General features: G+C 43.3%; 1 protein-coding gene and 1 long non-coding RNA gene across 2 annotated transcripts in view; both read right to left on the reverse strand.

Annotated features, from left to right (window-relative positions):
* Positions 1-13314, reverse strand: part of prkd2 (protein kinase D2) — a 58358-nt gene extending 45044 nt beyond the window's left edge. The window contains 1 exon segment of the mRNA XM_080427848.1: positions 12217-13314. Coding sequence (XP_080283974.1) covers positions 12217-12552 — 336 coding nt within the window. The 5' untranslated portion in view covers positions 12553-13314.
* A 1527-nt stretch (positions 13315-14841) lies between these two features.
* Positions 14842-18287, reverse strand: LOC308085667. The gene is made up of 2 exons (XR_013933203.1): positions 17019-18287; positions 14842-16949 (listed from the first exon to the last, which is right to left on the reverse strand). It is a non-coding gene; the product is annotated as an uncharacterized lncRNA (long non-coding RNA).
* Between the last annotated feature and the right edge of the window lie 230 nt (positions 18288-18517).

Raw genomic sequence — 18517 nt, forward strand, 5'->3', positions numbered from 1 at the left:
AATGTTCCCCCTAGAATATGGAATCCAAGTGCTTCAGTGTAAAATATACAAATACTGAGTTGTGTGTGTGTGTGTGTGTGTGTGTGTGTGTGTGTGTGTGTGTGTGTGTGTGTGTGTGTGTGTGTGTGTGTGTGTGTGTGTGGTAAGTAGAAGGTGGAAAGGGCTTAGTCTCGCACAGGGGCTTGGGGACAAAGCAGCCCATTCTGCTGCATGGGTGGAGGACGACGGGGAGGTAATGTGAGAGCGGTGTCCAGGCCAATGAGAGGGCTCTGGGGATAAAGGAGCCATGCACCACTGCTCTGGACCACGCTTTGTTGGTCCTGCCTCCATCCACTATCCACCAATCTCTCTCTCTCTCTGTCTCTCTCTCTCTTTCTCTCTCATTCTCATTCTCAGAGGTTCTGGGCAGGTAAGCCGATAGGAACTTGGATTCAGTCCACTCTCTGGGCGCCGAACAACCGCTTTATTCACAAGACGACAGAGGAGGAGGAAGAGCAGCATCCAATTAAGAGCAGAAAGCAAGTCTGGAGGAGGAACTGAGAAGCACAACAAGACACAGGGGAGAGAGAGAAGGGAGGGAGAGAGAGACAGATAGAGAGAGAGAGAGAGAGAGAGAGATAGAGAGAGAGAGACAGAGAAGGGGGAGAGAGGAGAGGGAGGGAGACGGAGAGAGAGAGGAGAGGGAGAGAGGAGAGAGGAGAGGGAGGGAGACGGAGAGAGAGAGGGAGAGAGGAGAGAGAGAGAGAGAGAGGGGGAAGGAGGGAGCACTCTTGAGAACTGCTGGTGGACATCATTGCTTTGTTCAGCATGGTGTCTGATAACAGAATTAAGCACCTTGCCAGTGGAAACCCCCTGCCTGCCTTTCTGACATTCTTCCTTCTCATTCTCCCTCCACTCACATCCTTATGGGTCCATTTGGTTCCATCTGTACACTCTGAGTTAAATGAATAACGCCTGATTTTATTACTTGGTTGTGTGCTGTTGCGCACCGAAAATAGCCGATCTACAAGCATAAGTACAAATAAATAACATGTTCCCTAATATACGTTATTACACTTAATGCCAAACCGCCAAGGTTGGGGAGGTTACTTACGGAAATGTAACCATTACACGTCGATTACCTTCTTACAAATGTAATATACTAGAGGTCCGGGCGCTGCCCCCTAGCTGCACACGGGGCTTAGTGAGGGCTTGCTTATTTTGGGGTTACAAAATGGTGGGACAAAAAAAAGTCTTGGGACCCCCGCGAAACATCGCGGACCCCTTCGGACCCCAGCGAAACATCGCGGACCCCTAGGGGGTCCCGCAAAACATCGCTGACTCCTTGGGGGTCCCGCGAGACCCTTGGGGGTCCCTGGAGACCTACAGACACGGCAAAGGAAAACGGAAAACTGTAAAGCCACATGAACTCTGCAGCCGCACTGAGGCGCTCCAACACAAACACTCTGACATTAAGCTTCACACAACAAACATCAGCACCACACTGCTGTTTGTCCAAAACACACAATATCTCCTCTCCCACCGACGTCATGTGTTGATTTATCGACAGCCGTACAGACTCCATTTGACACATTTTACCTCATTTATCCAGCTCTCACTGACGCTCCCCTAAATCCACTCCAGGGTTTGAAAGTACCCACTTCACAAACGGGTGGCGTGCAGCACCGTTCCAATGACCAAAACTCCACTTCGGGATGTCGCAAAGACCCACACAAAAGTGTCGTCTGTGTGTGTCTGTGTGTATGTATGGTGCGTGTGTGTTTGTGTGTAGCTGAAGGGCTGTTAGCATTGGCTCCCCGTAGCTCACCCACAGTAAGGTTCAAAAGTTCTTCCCCAGACTTAGATGGAGGCTCTAAAGGCGTGCATTTACTTGCATTATAAGTGGCGTGTGACAACACACAGTTGATGCACGGCTTTTACTCGACAGACACGGGCACGAGGCTGTCGTGTGAATTGAATTTATACTTGAATTTATATATGAGGACATGATGTTATCTGCTTTACCACTACCTGTCTTTAAGAGTTTGCTGCCCACATTATGCACTCTTCTGACCACTTTGCCCACAAGATGCAAACATTTGATAGGCATAGAGAGCATGGTTTTGTGTCAATTTGACAATTTAAAATAAAAGCACAGTCATTTCTTTTTAATTACCGCACTTTTCCTTGAAACTGTAACTGATTACAGTTATATTTAGTTTGTAATTTAATCATGTAACATACGTATGTATTCCGTTACTTTCCAACCCTGACTGTGCACACACACGCACACACACACACACACAATAGGCAAACCCTTCTTTTCCCCTTCCCTTCTCCCCTGCCCTTACCTCCCATAAGTGGGACTTTATTGTACATGAGGAGAAGAGAGAGATAGGAGACATAGGTAACATGGGCTCCAGTCACATGACAAACATTATGCACTGGCACTGGCCTCACGAGTCGATTACGATATTTTAACCTCTTGATTCTACAATGCATTTCGATGCATCTCACTTTTCTATATTACTACACATCATGGCCAATTATTCATCAGTTAAAGGTAGGGTAAGTGATTTGCAATTATTCAAATAATTGCAAAATGGGTCTATGTTCTGATAGTGCTCGTTACTATTAGAGTGTCCTGTCCATATAAAGAGTCTCCATGTCTCTCCAGCTCTTTATAAAACAGAAAATGTATTTTGTAGTTTCTTTTTTTTTTTTGTAGTTTCATTTCCAATTTTATCCAACCAGGACAGAGAACTCAATCAGGACACAGATTAAACAAGTGAAATTGGAAGTGATGACACTAAGAAATGAGCATGCAAAATTTGAACTGAAAACTATACAAATTAAGCTTAAAAATGGGTACTTTCTCATGATTGGCTGAGATTTTGACACCTACCGAAAAATGTATTTTCTGTTTATTAAAGAGCTGGAGAGACAGGGAGACATCTGTTACTGAAAAAACACTCTATAGCAATGATTACTATCAGAATATAGTATTTTAACCTTTTAAAAAAATACTTTTTGTTTTAACCAAAAAATATCACTTACCCTACCTTTAATACAAGCAGTCAGACAGGTACATATATTTAGAAATTGATGTGATGTATGTACAGTATAATCACTCTCCTTGACATAAATGTATTTTTTGGTGTGCTTCTTACCCCTTTTTCTCACCAATTTAGTTATGCCAATTGATTCCTCCGCAGACACATTTCTCTGTGCTGTCACTGCCGTCGTATCCTACTGACTCACGTGCCAGTGAGGAGCCCCCACCGGGAGGATGTAGAGCCTCCGTCTTACTCCTCCCGCCCAACACTCCCTGCCGGCAGGTGGCGCCCCAGCCCACAGGAGTACGCGCCGTGACAAATATCACCCTCCCCCGTCTGGCTTACCTCCCCCGAACACGGGCTAATTGTGTTCGACATAAATGTCTTAACATTAAATTAAATAGAATGGCTTGGCTACAATGGATTATGTCACATCACTGCATCGATGCTGAATCATGCGTGACCGAACCGTGATGCATTGCAGAATCACTTACTTTGCACACCTCTTAAACATTGCATCTCTACAGCTACAATGTTCCCTTCTCTCTTCTTACACTGGTTCCCTTCAACATGATCCCCTCTAAAGGCTGCTGTGTATTCCATCCAATGTCTGTGGCGCAAGCACACACACACACACACAGGTATGTTGAAGTTGTGAACTAACACACACACATTTTCCCTTGGTTCTGTCTGGTTCCAGCCAGTGTCCTGTCTTCAGTGCTGATGTCACATGTTTACCTACTGAGGTAAAGACTGTGCTCCTCCAGCCCTGCACAATTGAACGCCCTCCCCCCACACACACACACACACACACACACACACACACACACACACACACACACACACACACACACACACACACACACACACACACACACACACACACACACACACACACACACACACACACACACACACACACACACACACACACACACACACACACACACACACACACACACACACAACCCTGTCAACTCTCACAATGACCCCATTTTTCACTGTCAATGTTTCACTGGAGAGCCACGGTAAAACATCCAACCCACTGCTTTCATACCTCACACTGCAGCCCTAAAAGTTTACTTCATTTTGTATTTAGCCTTCCATGTTCTTCAACCGAGTCTGTTAACCGCGGAAACCCTCTATTGTTGGTCAAACGGACCTGAGTTGCAACTGTTCTGTTCTTGGACTGCTTTTTTTCCCCCTCTACACCTAATCTCATCGCCAAAAATAGTCAATCTACAAGCTCACAGCGCGTCGCAGCTCTAATGTTTTGGCTAATGTTCCCCCTAGAATATGGAATCCAAGTGCTTAAGTAAAGTAATCCCAGATACACAGAAAATATCTGGATTTCACAGTGAAGGTCAGACAGAGATCTCTGTTGGGCAGTGCGTCGATCTCATTCGCAATCGTATTTATCTGCTCAAGTCTCTAATACCTGAGTTAGACTTGGTTGTGCGCCTTTTTGCGCCAAAATAGCCAACATGAGCTTGTAGATCGGCTATTTTCGGTGTGCGACAATTAAAAAAAACTACGATAAATATAGACTCCATGGTGTGGTTGGTATTCGTTCATAGGTTGTGACCGAAAAACGCAGCTGCTTTTATTGGATGAAATCTCTGACAAGCAGACAGAAGCAGTGATTTACTAGTACTACATACTCTGTGTGCGTGTGTGTGTGCGTGTGTCTACCCTTGATCACCAGTGCCCCTGCTGCTCTGAAAGAGCCTCTGTGTTGTGCTGTGTCTTTGACATGAGTGGAATTCTCCTGGCTAACAGGCTGGTACTGATCCAGTCTGTATGCTAGCAAGTCCTGCTCAGTGCCGCTGCTCTCAACTGGATTAGGGCACAGAACAGTTCTTACTGGAGCTAATCACTGGATTAGAATCATAAGGTCTGCTGTCCTTCACAACGAGTTTGAGCAGGAGAATGGGCTAAGAAACAAGCACAAGTAATCAATATGCACTGACTTACTCACATTTGATATCTCATTTGGAGATTGAAAATTGGTATTGAAGCTTCTGTTGAAATCCACATTTCTAAGATCTTCAAACTTTCATCTCTCTCTCTCTCTCTCTCCATCTCTCTTTCTCACACACACACACACACACACACACACACACACACATTTGCCGTGCGTTTTGAATAATCAAATGTCCTCATGAGGTTTGCTATCAGACCACTGGTGGTACGGAAGCAGCGGGCTGTCATGCAAAGCCACTCCGCTATACTGTACCATGCAAATCATCACACCATGAACAGACAAGAAGTTCACATAGAGTGAGAGGAAAGAGAAAGGAGAGATACGCGTGCGTGCGTGCGTGCGTGTGTGTGTGTGTGTGTGTGTGTGTGTGTGTGTGTGTGTGTGTGTGTGTGTGTGTGTGTGTGTGTGTGTGTGTGTGTGTGTGTGTGTGTGTGTGTGTGTGCGCAGAGGGGGAGTTTTTCTCAGGTGGAAATGAAATGAAACGTGCTGCTTTGAGCTCACCGTTTGAATATAGACACTGCGGTCCCTTTGCAGCACAGGGGATTAATAGATAAAATATTTATCGCCGCAAAGCCCACCGCATTAGTTTGACAGATGGGCTGTAGCGCCAACGAGGGCGTGTTATCACCATCCAGTCGAGGCTGCCAAAGGTTGGCCTGATAAAAGGTGCGGATTGTTCCCATGTAAGAACATCCACCTGTGATTTGTTCATGGAGTAAGCTTTATTCATTGAGCAACGACGGTCAGGCCGGGGCAGGCAGCAGTAGTGTTTGACCAGTGTTTCTGATTTGACTTTCTAGTCACCCAGGTACCAGGTCAAATGATGAAATCAGATCCGTTATGCTTAACCACTTCAATCCTACATACTTAGTTTAGCCCCAGCCGGCTCTATATCAGGTCCGGTAGTATTTTTACTTAACCCATTGATACCTGGAACGCATCTGTGTCACTTTAGATTTCTTTAGGCTATTAAAAAATAGCAGATATACAAGCTCATAGCGCGGCACCGAGTGCCGCGCTATGAGCTTGTAGATCTGCTATTTTTTTAGCAGATCTGCTATTTTTTTTTTTAATTGTTAGGATTTAGAAGACCTTTCTAGAATCTTCTCAGGTCTTAATGGGTTAAAAGATTTGGTGTTGAGGGAAACCTCAACACCAATCTCTTTGCAAAAAGATGTGTTGTGAACTAGTACATCTGCTATTTTCACAGAAAGTTCATTAGTTCATATGGTTCAAATGGTTGATTTATACGGCGTTGTACGACAGTGTTGAGCGTGCGCAAATAGCAGATCTACATTACAAGATCCTCGATGCAACGTGTTGTAAGGGTGCAAATCGGCTATTTTCGGCACGCCACGAAAATCAGGCATTAGAGACAGGTGGCCTTCCAACTTTGGGTTGTAAATTCAGAAGTCCAGCACCTCAACAAACTGGGTTGTTTTCACACAGACAGCACAACCTTGTTTATCACACGGAGCCTTTATCTGGGCAATCAGGACCTACTGTTAAACTACACTACTGTGTGTGTGTGTGTGTGTGTGTGGGTGCGTGTGTGTGTGTGTGTGTATTACGTGTACAAGTGAGTGCGGTAAACAGGAGGTGGTGTGCAAGATCTCATTCCCAGAGCTGGTCTGCTTCTCCAGGGACACAGAGATAAAGAAACAGCCTGTCCCACAACCGAGCTGGAAACAATGGCTCAGGCAGCTGTGTGTGTGTGTGTGTGTGTGTGTGTGTGTGTGTGTGTGTGCGCTCGCGTTCGCACGTGCACGGTGGCTAATATTTCATTTTGTTGATTCCCCACGTCTTCATTACCACTAATTGCTGATTTCCTCTTAATTCCTTTAATTAAATAGCTTCTTGTTACTGGATATAGAAGTCTACACACTAAGTATTCCTTACCACTCACACACACACACATGTGGTCATGTACCGTAAGCAGACAGACACACAAACCAATAACTCTTGGGATTATTTCACAGCATGTCATGTCATCTGTACTGTGTTCCAACACTTAACCACTTGAATCCTGGCTAAACCTATTCTGGGGCAAACATTAGGCGAAAATAGCCAGTCTACAAGCTCACAAATCGGCCATTTTTGGCAAAGAGATTTGGTGTAGAGGGAATAGCCCTTGGGGATCACGGTCAAATAAGTATGGAGGATTTAAATGATTAAACGAACAGATATGTCCCCTTAACGCATCTCTCCCTTATAAGACGATACATATATCTAGATACTGTACATGCGCTACAAAACGATTCAGGGATAACATCCATTTTAATATGGAAGGATTTGTTGCGATTCGATTCGACTCACTGGGATATGATGCAATCTGATACAGTTCTTAAAGTTAGTTTAATGCTGACATTACAAATTCAAATTAGCAAATTCTATAAAAGTGGTTATCAATTTGATAATAGGTCTGCACAATATGGACACAATCTCAATACATAGTGTTACGATATAGGATATGAATATGGGTTCACATTTGTAATTGATATTTTAAGTGTAGCAACAGTGAAAACTAAGCATTCTTCAAAAATCTTTATATTTGATAAGTCCATTCTTATTTTGAATCCTGCAGACCATAAGTCTAAAACACTTACTTCCCAACGACTTGAAGAAATGATCTTATTTTGATGGAAGTTGGGAAGTCAAATGCTTACTTTCGTATGGTTTGACTAACAAGCTAAGCTTTGGGTAATGGTCACATCGTTCAATAAACTAACTTTATTAGTAGAATGAGATGTAGCAGAGGAGAAGGAAGAAGACGAGGAAGAAAGAAGACGCATCAAGAAGACAGCAGACACATTCACTTCTACACATTAATTGAGACATTGTTCACAGGTTTTCTTTGGTGTTCCAAATGTATCTAAAATCAGTTGGCAAAAAAGTTTAAAGCTCCTTCTGACTGGAACAATCTACCTGTTCATATTCAGTCAAAAACATCTTTTCAATTGTTTAAAACTGCGCTGTCCTCTCACCTTGAGACTACCTGTTGTTCACTAATCATCATTATAACGGATCTATGACACAATGATTCATATACGTGCTATGTGTACTCTTGTTGTTGTAGTTGTTGTTGTGTTATTGTTGTATGTTTTGTTTTATTTGTTTTCTTGTTTTGTCTGGTTGATGTTGTTTGATGTCTGTAAAAATATTGTCTTAACGTATGAAGTGTATTTAGTAATTTGCGGACCCCATTGAAAACGAGATGGTTCATCTCAAGGGGTTATTCCCTATAAAAAAATCAGACAAAGAGGGAAAAGAGGAAATGGTAAGGAAACGGGAAGGAGACATACAAGTGCATAGAATGAACATAAGTTTTCAACACATTTCAAGTTTACACCAGGTACAGTATAACTTCATTTGAACAAGACAGAGGATGAGGAAAAGGCAAGGGTAGTAGGAGGTAGGTGTTCCTCTGACTGTAAGAGGAAACAGATGCCATTATCCCTCTTTATCCCTGGGACAATAGACTGCTGACCAGACTACAGGAGAGGAGAGGAGAGGAGAGGAGAGGAGAGGAGAGGAGAGGAGAGGAGAGGAGTGGAGTGGAGTGGAGTGGAGAGGAGAGGAGAGGAGGGGAGGGGAGGAGAGAGGAGAGGAAAAAGGTTAAAGGAAAATAGGTTAAAGGATTAATTGGTCTAAGAACGAGTTGCCTGAAATGTTCAGTTGACAAACAGCATTGTGTTTTGTGAAAGACGGAAAATATATAACATTCAATCGACTGTTTCTTGTCTTGCAACATAAGAGAAGTACATTCAAAGCCATTACTTGACAAAGAAATAAAATAAGAAGATATTACATTAAATCACACAAGTAAATGATGAAGCAGAATAATGTGGAAGGGTTAGAATAGAAGGGCACACTGAGGTATCCTGTGCAACAAGTGACAACAAATGACAGAATAAATCAGAGCATAGACCTGGGGAGTGGGACTTTGCATTTAAGGTGCAAAACTGGGTCTGGTGCAGGGGCTCAGGTTTAGACTGGGATAAGGGTGAAGCTACTTTCAATAATTGGGTTCAGCGCTGGTTGCTGGGAGAGAGTGTGCTGAATGGAAAAACGTGTCAGTGGAACACAAGGATGGAGCCTGGTGAATAAACACAGTGGGTGACTCACCCTTTTCTGGGACAGGAGTGACGACGGAGGAGGGTGGAATGGTGACAAAACATGCCAAACTGCATAAACTTCCCGCACACACCCCCACACACACACACACAGGCATGCAAACACACACAACACATCCACCCTCAAATCTGCATCTATACAACTCATGCCATGTCAAGCTGAGTTCAATAAACCTTTGGACAATATATACGTAATTTGTTTAAGTCAGGGCGTGTGTGTGTGTGTGTGTACGTGCACGTGCACGTGCGTCTATTTGTGTGTGTGTCAGTGTGTGAGAGAGAGAGAGAGAGAGTGAGAGTGAGCGCGCATGAGAGCATGCTTTGAGATTAACCCCTTAATCCCTATATACTTAGTTGACCATCGACCCCCAGGGCTCTATACTGCCATCTACACCAAATGTCTTTGCCAAAAACTGTCAATCTGTAAGCTCACATGTTGCAATGTGACACGTTGTGAGATTGTCGATAGGGCTGTCACGATTATGAAATTTTACTTGACGATTCATTGTCAAAATGTTTTTGTCGCTTCCGTTCGGCTTTTAATTAGGCTTTGAAGTTGCACAGGGCAGATGTGACAAAGAACCTCAATATACAAAGAAATGACAGACATATTTAATAACGGTATACTTAAAAAAAAAAAACATGAACAGCGGAAATAGCCGATCTACAAGCTCACAATGCGTGAGCTTGTAGATCGTCTATTTCAGCTACTGTTGGAAAACGTGTTAACATCTTTCAACATGGAAATGATTATGACGAATATGCAAAAAATGTATTGTGATTATCTAAAATAATTGCGATCAGGTGATTACGTAATAATTGTGACAGGCCTACTTGTAGAATGACTATTTTCGCCTAATTATCACCTCAGAATAGGGACAATAGGGCTCATGTTGTGGGAAGTTGTAATAGTCTTGTTTGCAACCAGAGCTGAAAGAGATCAGCCCGACTGATCTGATGGAGGTACTGTAACTATACTGACTTGTTACCTGGCTTCAGGATCATCACATGCATCACTTTTAACCACTTAAGCCCTACGTTTTCCACTTCTTTTCAAGGGAAAACAAAACGTAAAAAAGAAAAAATGTTCCCGTATGACCTGCACAAAATAGGGACACCACCACCCGGTTAAAGTGGCTCATAAGAGGATCAGTCTTGTGTAAAGTATGAATTTTCGGCACTATCTAGCCATCTGGGGAATTGCACAGAAGGAAAACAGTACAGCACAGTATGTTGCGTGCACACGAGCGAAAACCACGGATTAAGGAAGGCAGTGTGTGGCGAGCAGTAGGTGGTCAGGGTGGAGATATCTAGCAGTGTTTCCTGGAAGTGTGGAGAGCCAGTTTGGAGAGCTTTACAAAGCAGCGCTGCTTATCCTCGGGCTCCAGGGCCCGTGGAAATCTGTTAATCTAATCATTTTAGTGCCTAATTGGCTGGCAAAAAAACGCACGCCTGACTCACAAACCACCACATGACTTGAGGGATAAAGTATACTGGATTTGCAGTGGAGAGGCCGTGAGGAAATTCCAAGTGGGCCCTCAAATAATAGGCAAACTACTAAGATTTTAATAACATACATATAAAAAATAAATTAAAAAAAATCCAATGTTCCTTGGACAGGCAATCGGAAATGGGTTGTGGGGGATTGAGATCAGAGATGAGTGGTGTAAAGTAAGTGCATGTACCGGTACTCAAGTACTGTACTTAAGTTTCAATCTTCAATACTTTTACTTCTACTCAACTACATCTCAGAGGCAATATTGCACTTTCATTCCACTACAATTATTTGAAAACTTGAGTTACTACCGTAGTTAGTTTGTAGATTTTGATTGTTATTACCAACATACAATAACCACTTCAGCCCTATACACTTTGAAAATAGCCGATCTGGAGCTTATAGATCTGCTATTTTCATAATATTTTTGTACGCTTTGAAAACTTGTGAAATGTGACAGTCTACATAATGAGTACTTTTACTTTTGGAACTTTAAGTACATTTTGATGCCGATACTCAAATAACTCAAGTACATTTTTAATACCAGACGTTTACTTGTAACAGAGTAGGCCATCTCTACATTGTGGTATTGATACTTTCACTTAAGTAAACGAATGTGAGTACTTCTTCCACCACTGATTGTGATGATGATGATGAACCCAATCACCTTTGTGATTCAGGCTTGTCTGACAAGCCCTTTCTCACCTCAGGTCATATGGTACACAGGTTTGTGAGATTAGGCCAAGCCATTCCTCAACACCAGTTAAATGAACAATTCTGATTATAATAAAGCTGTAATAAGTTATTACAAATGTTTAAGGACAATTCTGGCATCAATACATATCATGGTCTATAGTTTTGGCTACATTTCATTCATAAACATATAGCATGTACATATACTGTGAATTAAGCTGAAAGAACTGGTCCTCAGCAAGTAAGCCCATTTCTGATTTCTAGTCTTTAAATTGCAAGTTTTGAGATATTTGTGAGTACAACTAAACAACCGGCGCCTGTTAAGAACTCCTCTCAGAGCCTCCTCTCTCACATAAAGCACACATCGGCTCTCCCATGTGTGAACAGACAAACCGCCTCTCCAACATTCAGACAGGAGACATTAGATGTGGCATTTAAAAGACTAATTGAACCCACTGTTCTATTCCAACTGTGTGAGAAACCATGGTTATAGCACTTAACATGGTGGAGGGCCGGCCACAGTCTGTCACTGAAGGGAATACCAAGCAGGCTTGTACGTTCTCAACGTGGGGTCCGGTGACCCTCAGGGTTCCATGAGTGGGTTCCAAATGGACCGTTACTCTGGCTGTAACTCTGAGTGTACAAATGGAACCAAACTCTCAGAGTGGTGGGGACCTTGAAATTGATGAGTGTGTGTGTGTGTGTGTGTGTGTGTGTGTGTGTGTGTGTGTGTGTGTGTGAGAGAGAGAGAGACAGACAGAGGCTGAGAGAAACAGAAACAAATTGACATGCAAATAAGGTGAAAATTCCTCATTCCAGTTTTACTAGCAATATGACACCTCCCATCAACAAAACACACACACACACACTTCCTACCTTGGTGTCAACAATGGAGCAGGCGACCTGTTTAACATAGGCCAGGTCAGCATTCTGGGGCAGCAGGACAGACTCCCTGGTCAGGCCGATCTGGATGATGAAGGAGACCCCCGCTGGGGTGGAGTTCACAGGGACCATGGCGGTCCCTCCGGGGCCTGGCCCGGGCCCCAAGCCCATGTCCACGACGTGAGGAAAGCCCCCCTGGGTGGGGGTAGGAGGCATGGACATCGGGGTCCCCTGGGGTATCACCACCGAGCCTGGGGGCGAGGGGCCCCCGGGCGGGAAAAACACCTGGGACAAGGGTCCCGAGGGCATGCAAGGGCTAGCGTTGGCCATTTAGTGTCCGGTCTGGTGTTCTGCCCCAAACTCAGTTAGCCCACGGGCACGCTCGCTGTCACGTGCACACACACACACACCAGTGCAAAGTCTGGAGTCCAAAACCAGACCTGCACACACACACACACACACACAAATTCTCTCAGTGATCAAGAGAGTAAGGGTGTGGACAGGTTGGATAACAAACACACACACACACACACACACACTCACACACTGTCACACACAGTCACACACTGTCACACAGGCAAGGAGTCCGGATTCCTCTGTATCCTAGGTTCACCCCCTCCTGGAAGCCAAGGGATCCCAATCCAGGAGGCAGTGACTGTTGTGTTCCTCTCTTCCAATCTCTCTCCCTCTTCTTGTCACACTTGTGCAGTCATTGCCCCGGCATGGCACGGCACGGCACGGCATGAGCAATGTGTGTGAGAGGCTCCTGAGGGCAGGACAGGCTGTGGGAAGGAAAAAAAAGAAAGAAAGAAAGAAAGAAAAGCAGCCCGCCTCCTGCACCTCCTCTTGTCCAAATAAGTTGAAACTTTCTCAGCGGAAGCAGAGGAGAAACAAAAACAATGCCACCAAACTTCTGTTGTCCTCCAACCCCCAGACAATGTTACAAAATGGCCTCCTTTGAGCAGGAAACTGTGAGAATGAAGGCGTGCGAGAGACTGCAGTTGTTTTCTATTCACGTATCTCCTTTAGCCCTGTTTCAGTTTCAGCCCCAGATCAGTGTATTCTGTAGGAGAGAGAGGCAGAGCTGTGTGTGTATGTAAGGTACCTCCCTCTCCCCCCCGCCCTCATGCGCTCTCATCTGTGAACTTGCCACAGCCAAAGAGGAAGTGAAATGACTGACATGGTTCCAGTCCAATAGAATGACAGAACAAGTCATTCCTCCAACAGGAAAAGGTTCGGTGATGTCATGGACCCTCCCTCCAACTCTCCTAAACTAATCCCTCCTCCCTTTCCTCTTCCTTTCTCTCCCTCCCTCTCTCTCTGTCTCTGCTTTATGTTGGGGTAATTTGGCTTGTTTACCCGCCCTCTATAACAGTGAGTCAGGCTCTTCTTACATTGCCTGAGGGCTCCTAAGGGCCCACACCTCCACACTCAAAAATCTCCCTCTACGTCTGTAACTCATATTCCATCACACATAATTACACACAGCTCCACACGCACACACACAAGCTTGTATAGTATAGTAGTATAAGAAAGTCACTGCCTATAATGCTGCTGTACAGTCAATACACACCTTGAACCTTCCTCCTAAAACGTTTTTTTCTCAAGCAATTTCATGTCAAGAACACCCATATTGATCTGTATTTATCCATAGACCCCCATCTGAAAAGATTTGGTGCAAGGGAGATAAGAGAAGATTTATGGTTTTAATTAGAACGTTTCACAATATTTTGAAAATGGCAGATATATATACGAGCTCAAACACGCCGCGATGTGATGTGGTGTGAGCTTGTAGATCAGCTATTTTCCAATAGCCAAAATGTAAAATAGGGTTAAAGTGGTGCTTTAACTAATTTGACTGGGGACCCCCTGGAATCCCCCCAAGGGGTCCCCGGACCCTACTTTGAGAACCAATGACTTCTGTCCATCCAATATTTCCACCTTTTTTGTTTTCTCTCTCCATCCAAGCAGACACACCTCTCCTCGATTACAGAATAGGGCCACACCTACTGTTTAAGTCTATTCATGCCGTCTCAGTGACGGCTGGAATTGGGGAACTCCACTTTAATAGCGTTGGATAGAGGGAGTGGATGGCTCCAGGCTGCTGTTACAACTCCGTTTAACCACTTAAGCCCTATTTTGTGCTTAGGCTATTTTCTAAAACAACAAAAAAATAGATATATATTTTTATTGTTAACATTTTGTAAAGATTTTGTAAATGTTCCCCTATAATGACATGTCCAAAATAGGATATGTGTGATTAGGGTAGCAGTGCCAGCTGTGCAGTTAGCTGTGATTGGTCTTCTTTTGTAGGGACAAATACAGAAGACAGAGGACACATTAGAGCAGGGGTTTTCAACCGGTGGTCCGCGGACCACTGGTGGTCCGAGTCTAATGTGTGCTAAATCAGAACAGGGTTGGTCTAATTAGACCAACCCTGTTCTACATGGCTGACCCCTTCAGCGCCACATTGGGAAAATGAATACATTTGAATGGTTAGTTTTACCAGTGTACATTTCCTCATCAGTAAAAACTGTTATCTTCTATGTTTTGGAAGGAGAGATGTAACTGATAAGAGTACAAATCATGCATTAAAAAAAAACACACAACAGGCTTGAGTTCACTGTACAAAATCCTTCTTAATCTTTTGTGTTTTTCTCCTTTAATGACATACAGCAGGGGACCCGTAAAGTAAACAAAAAGAGGGAAACTGTCATTTGATACAAGCTAGAATGCAGTTCAAAAATATATATAATAAAACAAAACTAATAAAAAGCAGGTCTCTTATCCCTTGTAGTTAGAGGAAATATTTTGAATACAGCTTAATATGATGTACAAAATATCACACAGTGATAAGTTGCTATTAAAAAAATAAAAACACAAATAAATGAGTCCTTTACCTTGGCCTCTGACTGATTACTTTTTTTACTTTATGCCTTTTTCAGTTTTTTTTAAACCAATTTTCTTACTTTTTCAGGTTTTTTAATTGTTTTGCTTTTTTACAAGTTATAGTTTGCCATTGTCAATCACAAGCAGTTTCTATGCCTAGCAAGGAAGAATGGTTCACTTATGATACTACAGTATTCTTACATTTTAATAATAATCATAACCATAATTCAGAATCAAAGAAAACAAATGCAACAAATAGAACATGAAAATGATGGACATTTACAGCACAACATGGCCTATCCAGTCTCTTTTCATTTACAGCCTCTTTTCTCACTTACTTTTTGCCTATTTTTTTAGTGTGTCGTTGATTTGTCTATTCTCAGAAAGGGAACATAGTTTAAGTTTATGTATATATATAATAATACAAAAAAAAAAACATCAATTCATTTACAGTAAATCAAACTGAAAATAAATGCGGGCCACAGCCCGTCCCAGATACCCTTGTGGTATTTTATTAACACCAGATAAGAAATACCTGCAAAACATTTCTGCACCCTGTTTCTAAGGCCTGATTTCTACTTAGTTGCGCGCCAGTGTCTCACACATAAAGTAGCCAGATCTACAGGCTCACAGAGCCTGTAGATCTGGCAACTTTTTGTGCAAGACACGACGCGCAACCATGTATAAATCAGGCGTGACAATGACATGTCTTTACCATCAATGAGATCTTGCCCTAACTTAAATAATCTGAATCCCATCTATTACTAAATGTAGTGCAACACGATAGCCAGACAGTAGGCTACTTACTGTAAGTATCATAACAGCATAGAGTTGCCATACCGTACTGTAGTAGCAACTGGCCTTTCTTTGTGACAGATTGATGACAAAGCTAAAATATGTAGAACGTTATTGGATCTGATGTAAGATTGCACCAACAGCATACTGTACTCCCACCCTGTTTGAGAAATAACATTAAAGTTAAACTGACTGACAAGAGAATACCAGTGCCCCCATAAGGAGGGAGTGGGTTCTCTCTCCAGGCTACTTTGGATGATCAGATCTCACCTTCTGACCCTTAAAAAGTGACCCTGTGGCCTTGTTGAGGAGTTAAAAGTTGCTCCTTAGCTACCTGATGGAATTCATGCGATCCATCGGAGAAGTGGACTGTAGATGTTACGGGGGCAAGTTGTACCTAAAGCTCACACCGTGATTGCAGTTATCACTTATCAGTACAATGTCGCCAAAGAGGTGGGTGAGAAGAGTTACTGATTATAATCAGTGCGCTCAGGCTCTACTCTAGCTCATAAGCAGCTGTCCTGGTCATTGGATAAATCCATATACAGGCCCCATCAACACGCAATCAGAATAGTACAACCAGAACAACAACAGGAAGGGGCAGCACAGGAACAGAGGAGACTAATTCATGTGACTTTTGACCCTCGTCCCAATGCAAGCAGTAGCACTCCCCTCTCAAAGGTTTAACCACTTAAATCCTATATACTTGGTTCACCGGAGTCGCCCAGAGGTCTATACTATGCCCACCCCTTTTTTCCCTCTACACCATATCTCTTCGCCGAAAATAGCAGAGATCTGCTATTTTTGCTGAATGTTCGCCACAGAATTGGTACGCTAGTGTTGATGTGGTTAATTTGCTTGTTTAGGGGTAGCTCTCCACCAAAGAGACTACTGGCAGTCGAATGAAGTTGGGAGATCAGTCGTTGGAAGGTGTGAAAAAAAGTTAAAAATAGGCTATATGGCATGATGTAATTTTCAACAACAAGCCTCGGTCTGCTTTCAACGCTTCCCTACAACTTGCGACCCGACGTGATAGTGTACCACTGTACCCACCGCCCATTCAAAAGCAGATTTTCGGCAACAGACGCTTTCCAACACTTACCACCGCCGACGTCGATGCGGTGGAGAGCTTAGGTTAAAAAAAACAGGAGAGCATTCTTACTTGCTATCTTATAACATGATGACAACCCTTCCTAGCTACCTCGGTAACTATGTAGTGCATACTCTGTCTCTGAGTCTTTTCAACACAAGTAAAGGGGGGGAATTTATCGTTGGTTCTATTCTCTTGCCCTTGAGGTACCCCCACCCCCCCTCACCCCCCAGCTCTTTTCACACAGGAAAGATGGCTGGTTTCACACCATTAGCACTCTGCTGCGGCTATGCAACTGATGCACACCTCACAACAACAGGAAGCAAGTGGAACGTCACCTCACAACGTGAGCGATGGAGATGTCCTCGGATTTACTTCTCTTAAAATTCTGAATAAATAAAGGTTGGCGCCAATGCTACCCGGCTAGTGCACCGCCCAGAAATCAGAACCCCACCTCATCAGGATAAAATGAGGGAGAAGACGATCTGGACTGGTATCTCTAACCATTGTAAGTCTGTGATTTTGATGCTATATTAACTAATTTTGCTGGATCCCGGACCCCACTTTGGGAAATCATGTCGCCAACCCTGAAAATGATAAAGGCCGACTTCGTACACAATCTCTGAAATGAAACTCGGCACCACCATTCTTATTATGAAATGTATGTTGACTTGATTATGAGGTGAATAAAAAATAAAACAAATAAAAAAATAAACATTCACTCAATATGATCTATAGCCCAGTGAGTGTGAAAAACATACTTGACACACGTGCGCACGCACTCACACATCCCTGATTCTGACTCAAGACTAAACGAGGTCTTAGCACCGAGATTTGACTAGTGCACATGCGAGCACTCACTCTCTCTCTCTCTCTCACACACACACACACACACACACACACACACGGTAAAAAGTGCCAACTGGCAAAATCTTCAGCACGTGCTTGAGTGACTTTCTACCATTCTAGTCAAGAGAGTTTAAGTGTGCTCCTATGATAGCTACCTCACTATTGCAGTGGTTCTCAAACTTTTTAATTTCAAGGACCCCTTGGTTTCATTTGTATACTCTCAGTGTTACAAACCTGTCAGGGTCAATTTGGAACCCCCACAAGGAACCCAGAGGGTCCCTGGACCCCACTTTGAGAACCACTGTTCTATTGATTAATACTGTATGAGTGAATGGCAGTCTGAAGGTTAAAGTACTGAAACTGATCATGACAATAGTGCTTCCTCTATTAGTGGACATTATGTTCCCCTTGCACCCACCGATACATACATACATACATACATACATACATACATACATACATACATACATACATACATACACACTGTGGCACGCACACAAGACAAGCAGACATGTGAACGACACCAGCTCTCGAAACAGGAGACCGTATTACTCAAGACGTACAAATAGTGTGACTTAGTGTCCTGGCAATGAGGTTGAAATTAAAGCTATTTGTTAGGTGACTGGCTAGTTTTATGTCTCTCCGCACCCAAACGAAACCACGCCGATCTCC

The sequence above is a fragment of the Gymnoscopelus braueri genome (assembly GCF_963280865.1).
Source record: "Gymnoscopelus braueri genome assembly, chromosome: 5".
NCBI classification, from domain to species: domain Eukaryota; kingdom Metazoa; phylum Chordata; class Actinopteri; order Myctophiformes; family Myctophidae; genus Gymnoscopelus; species Gymnoscopelus braueri.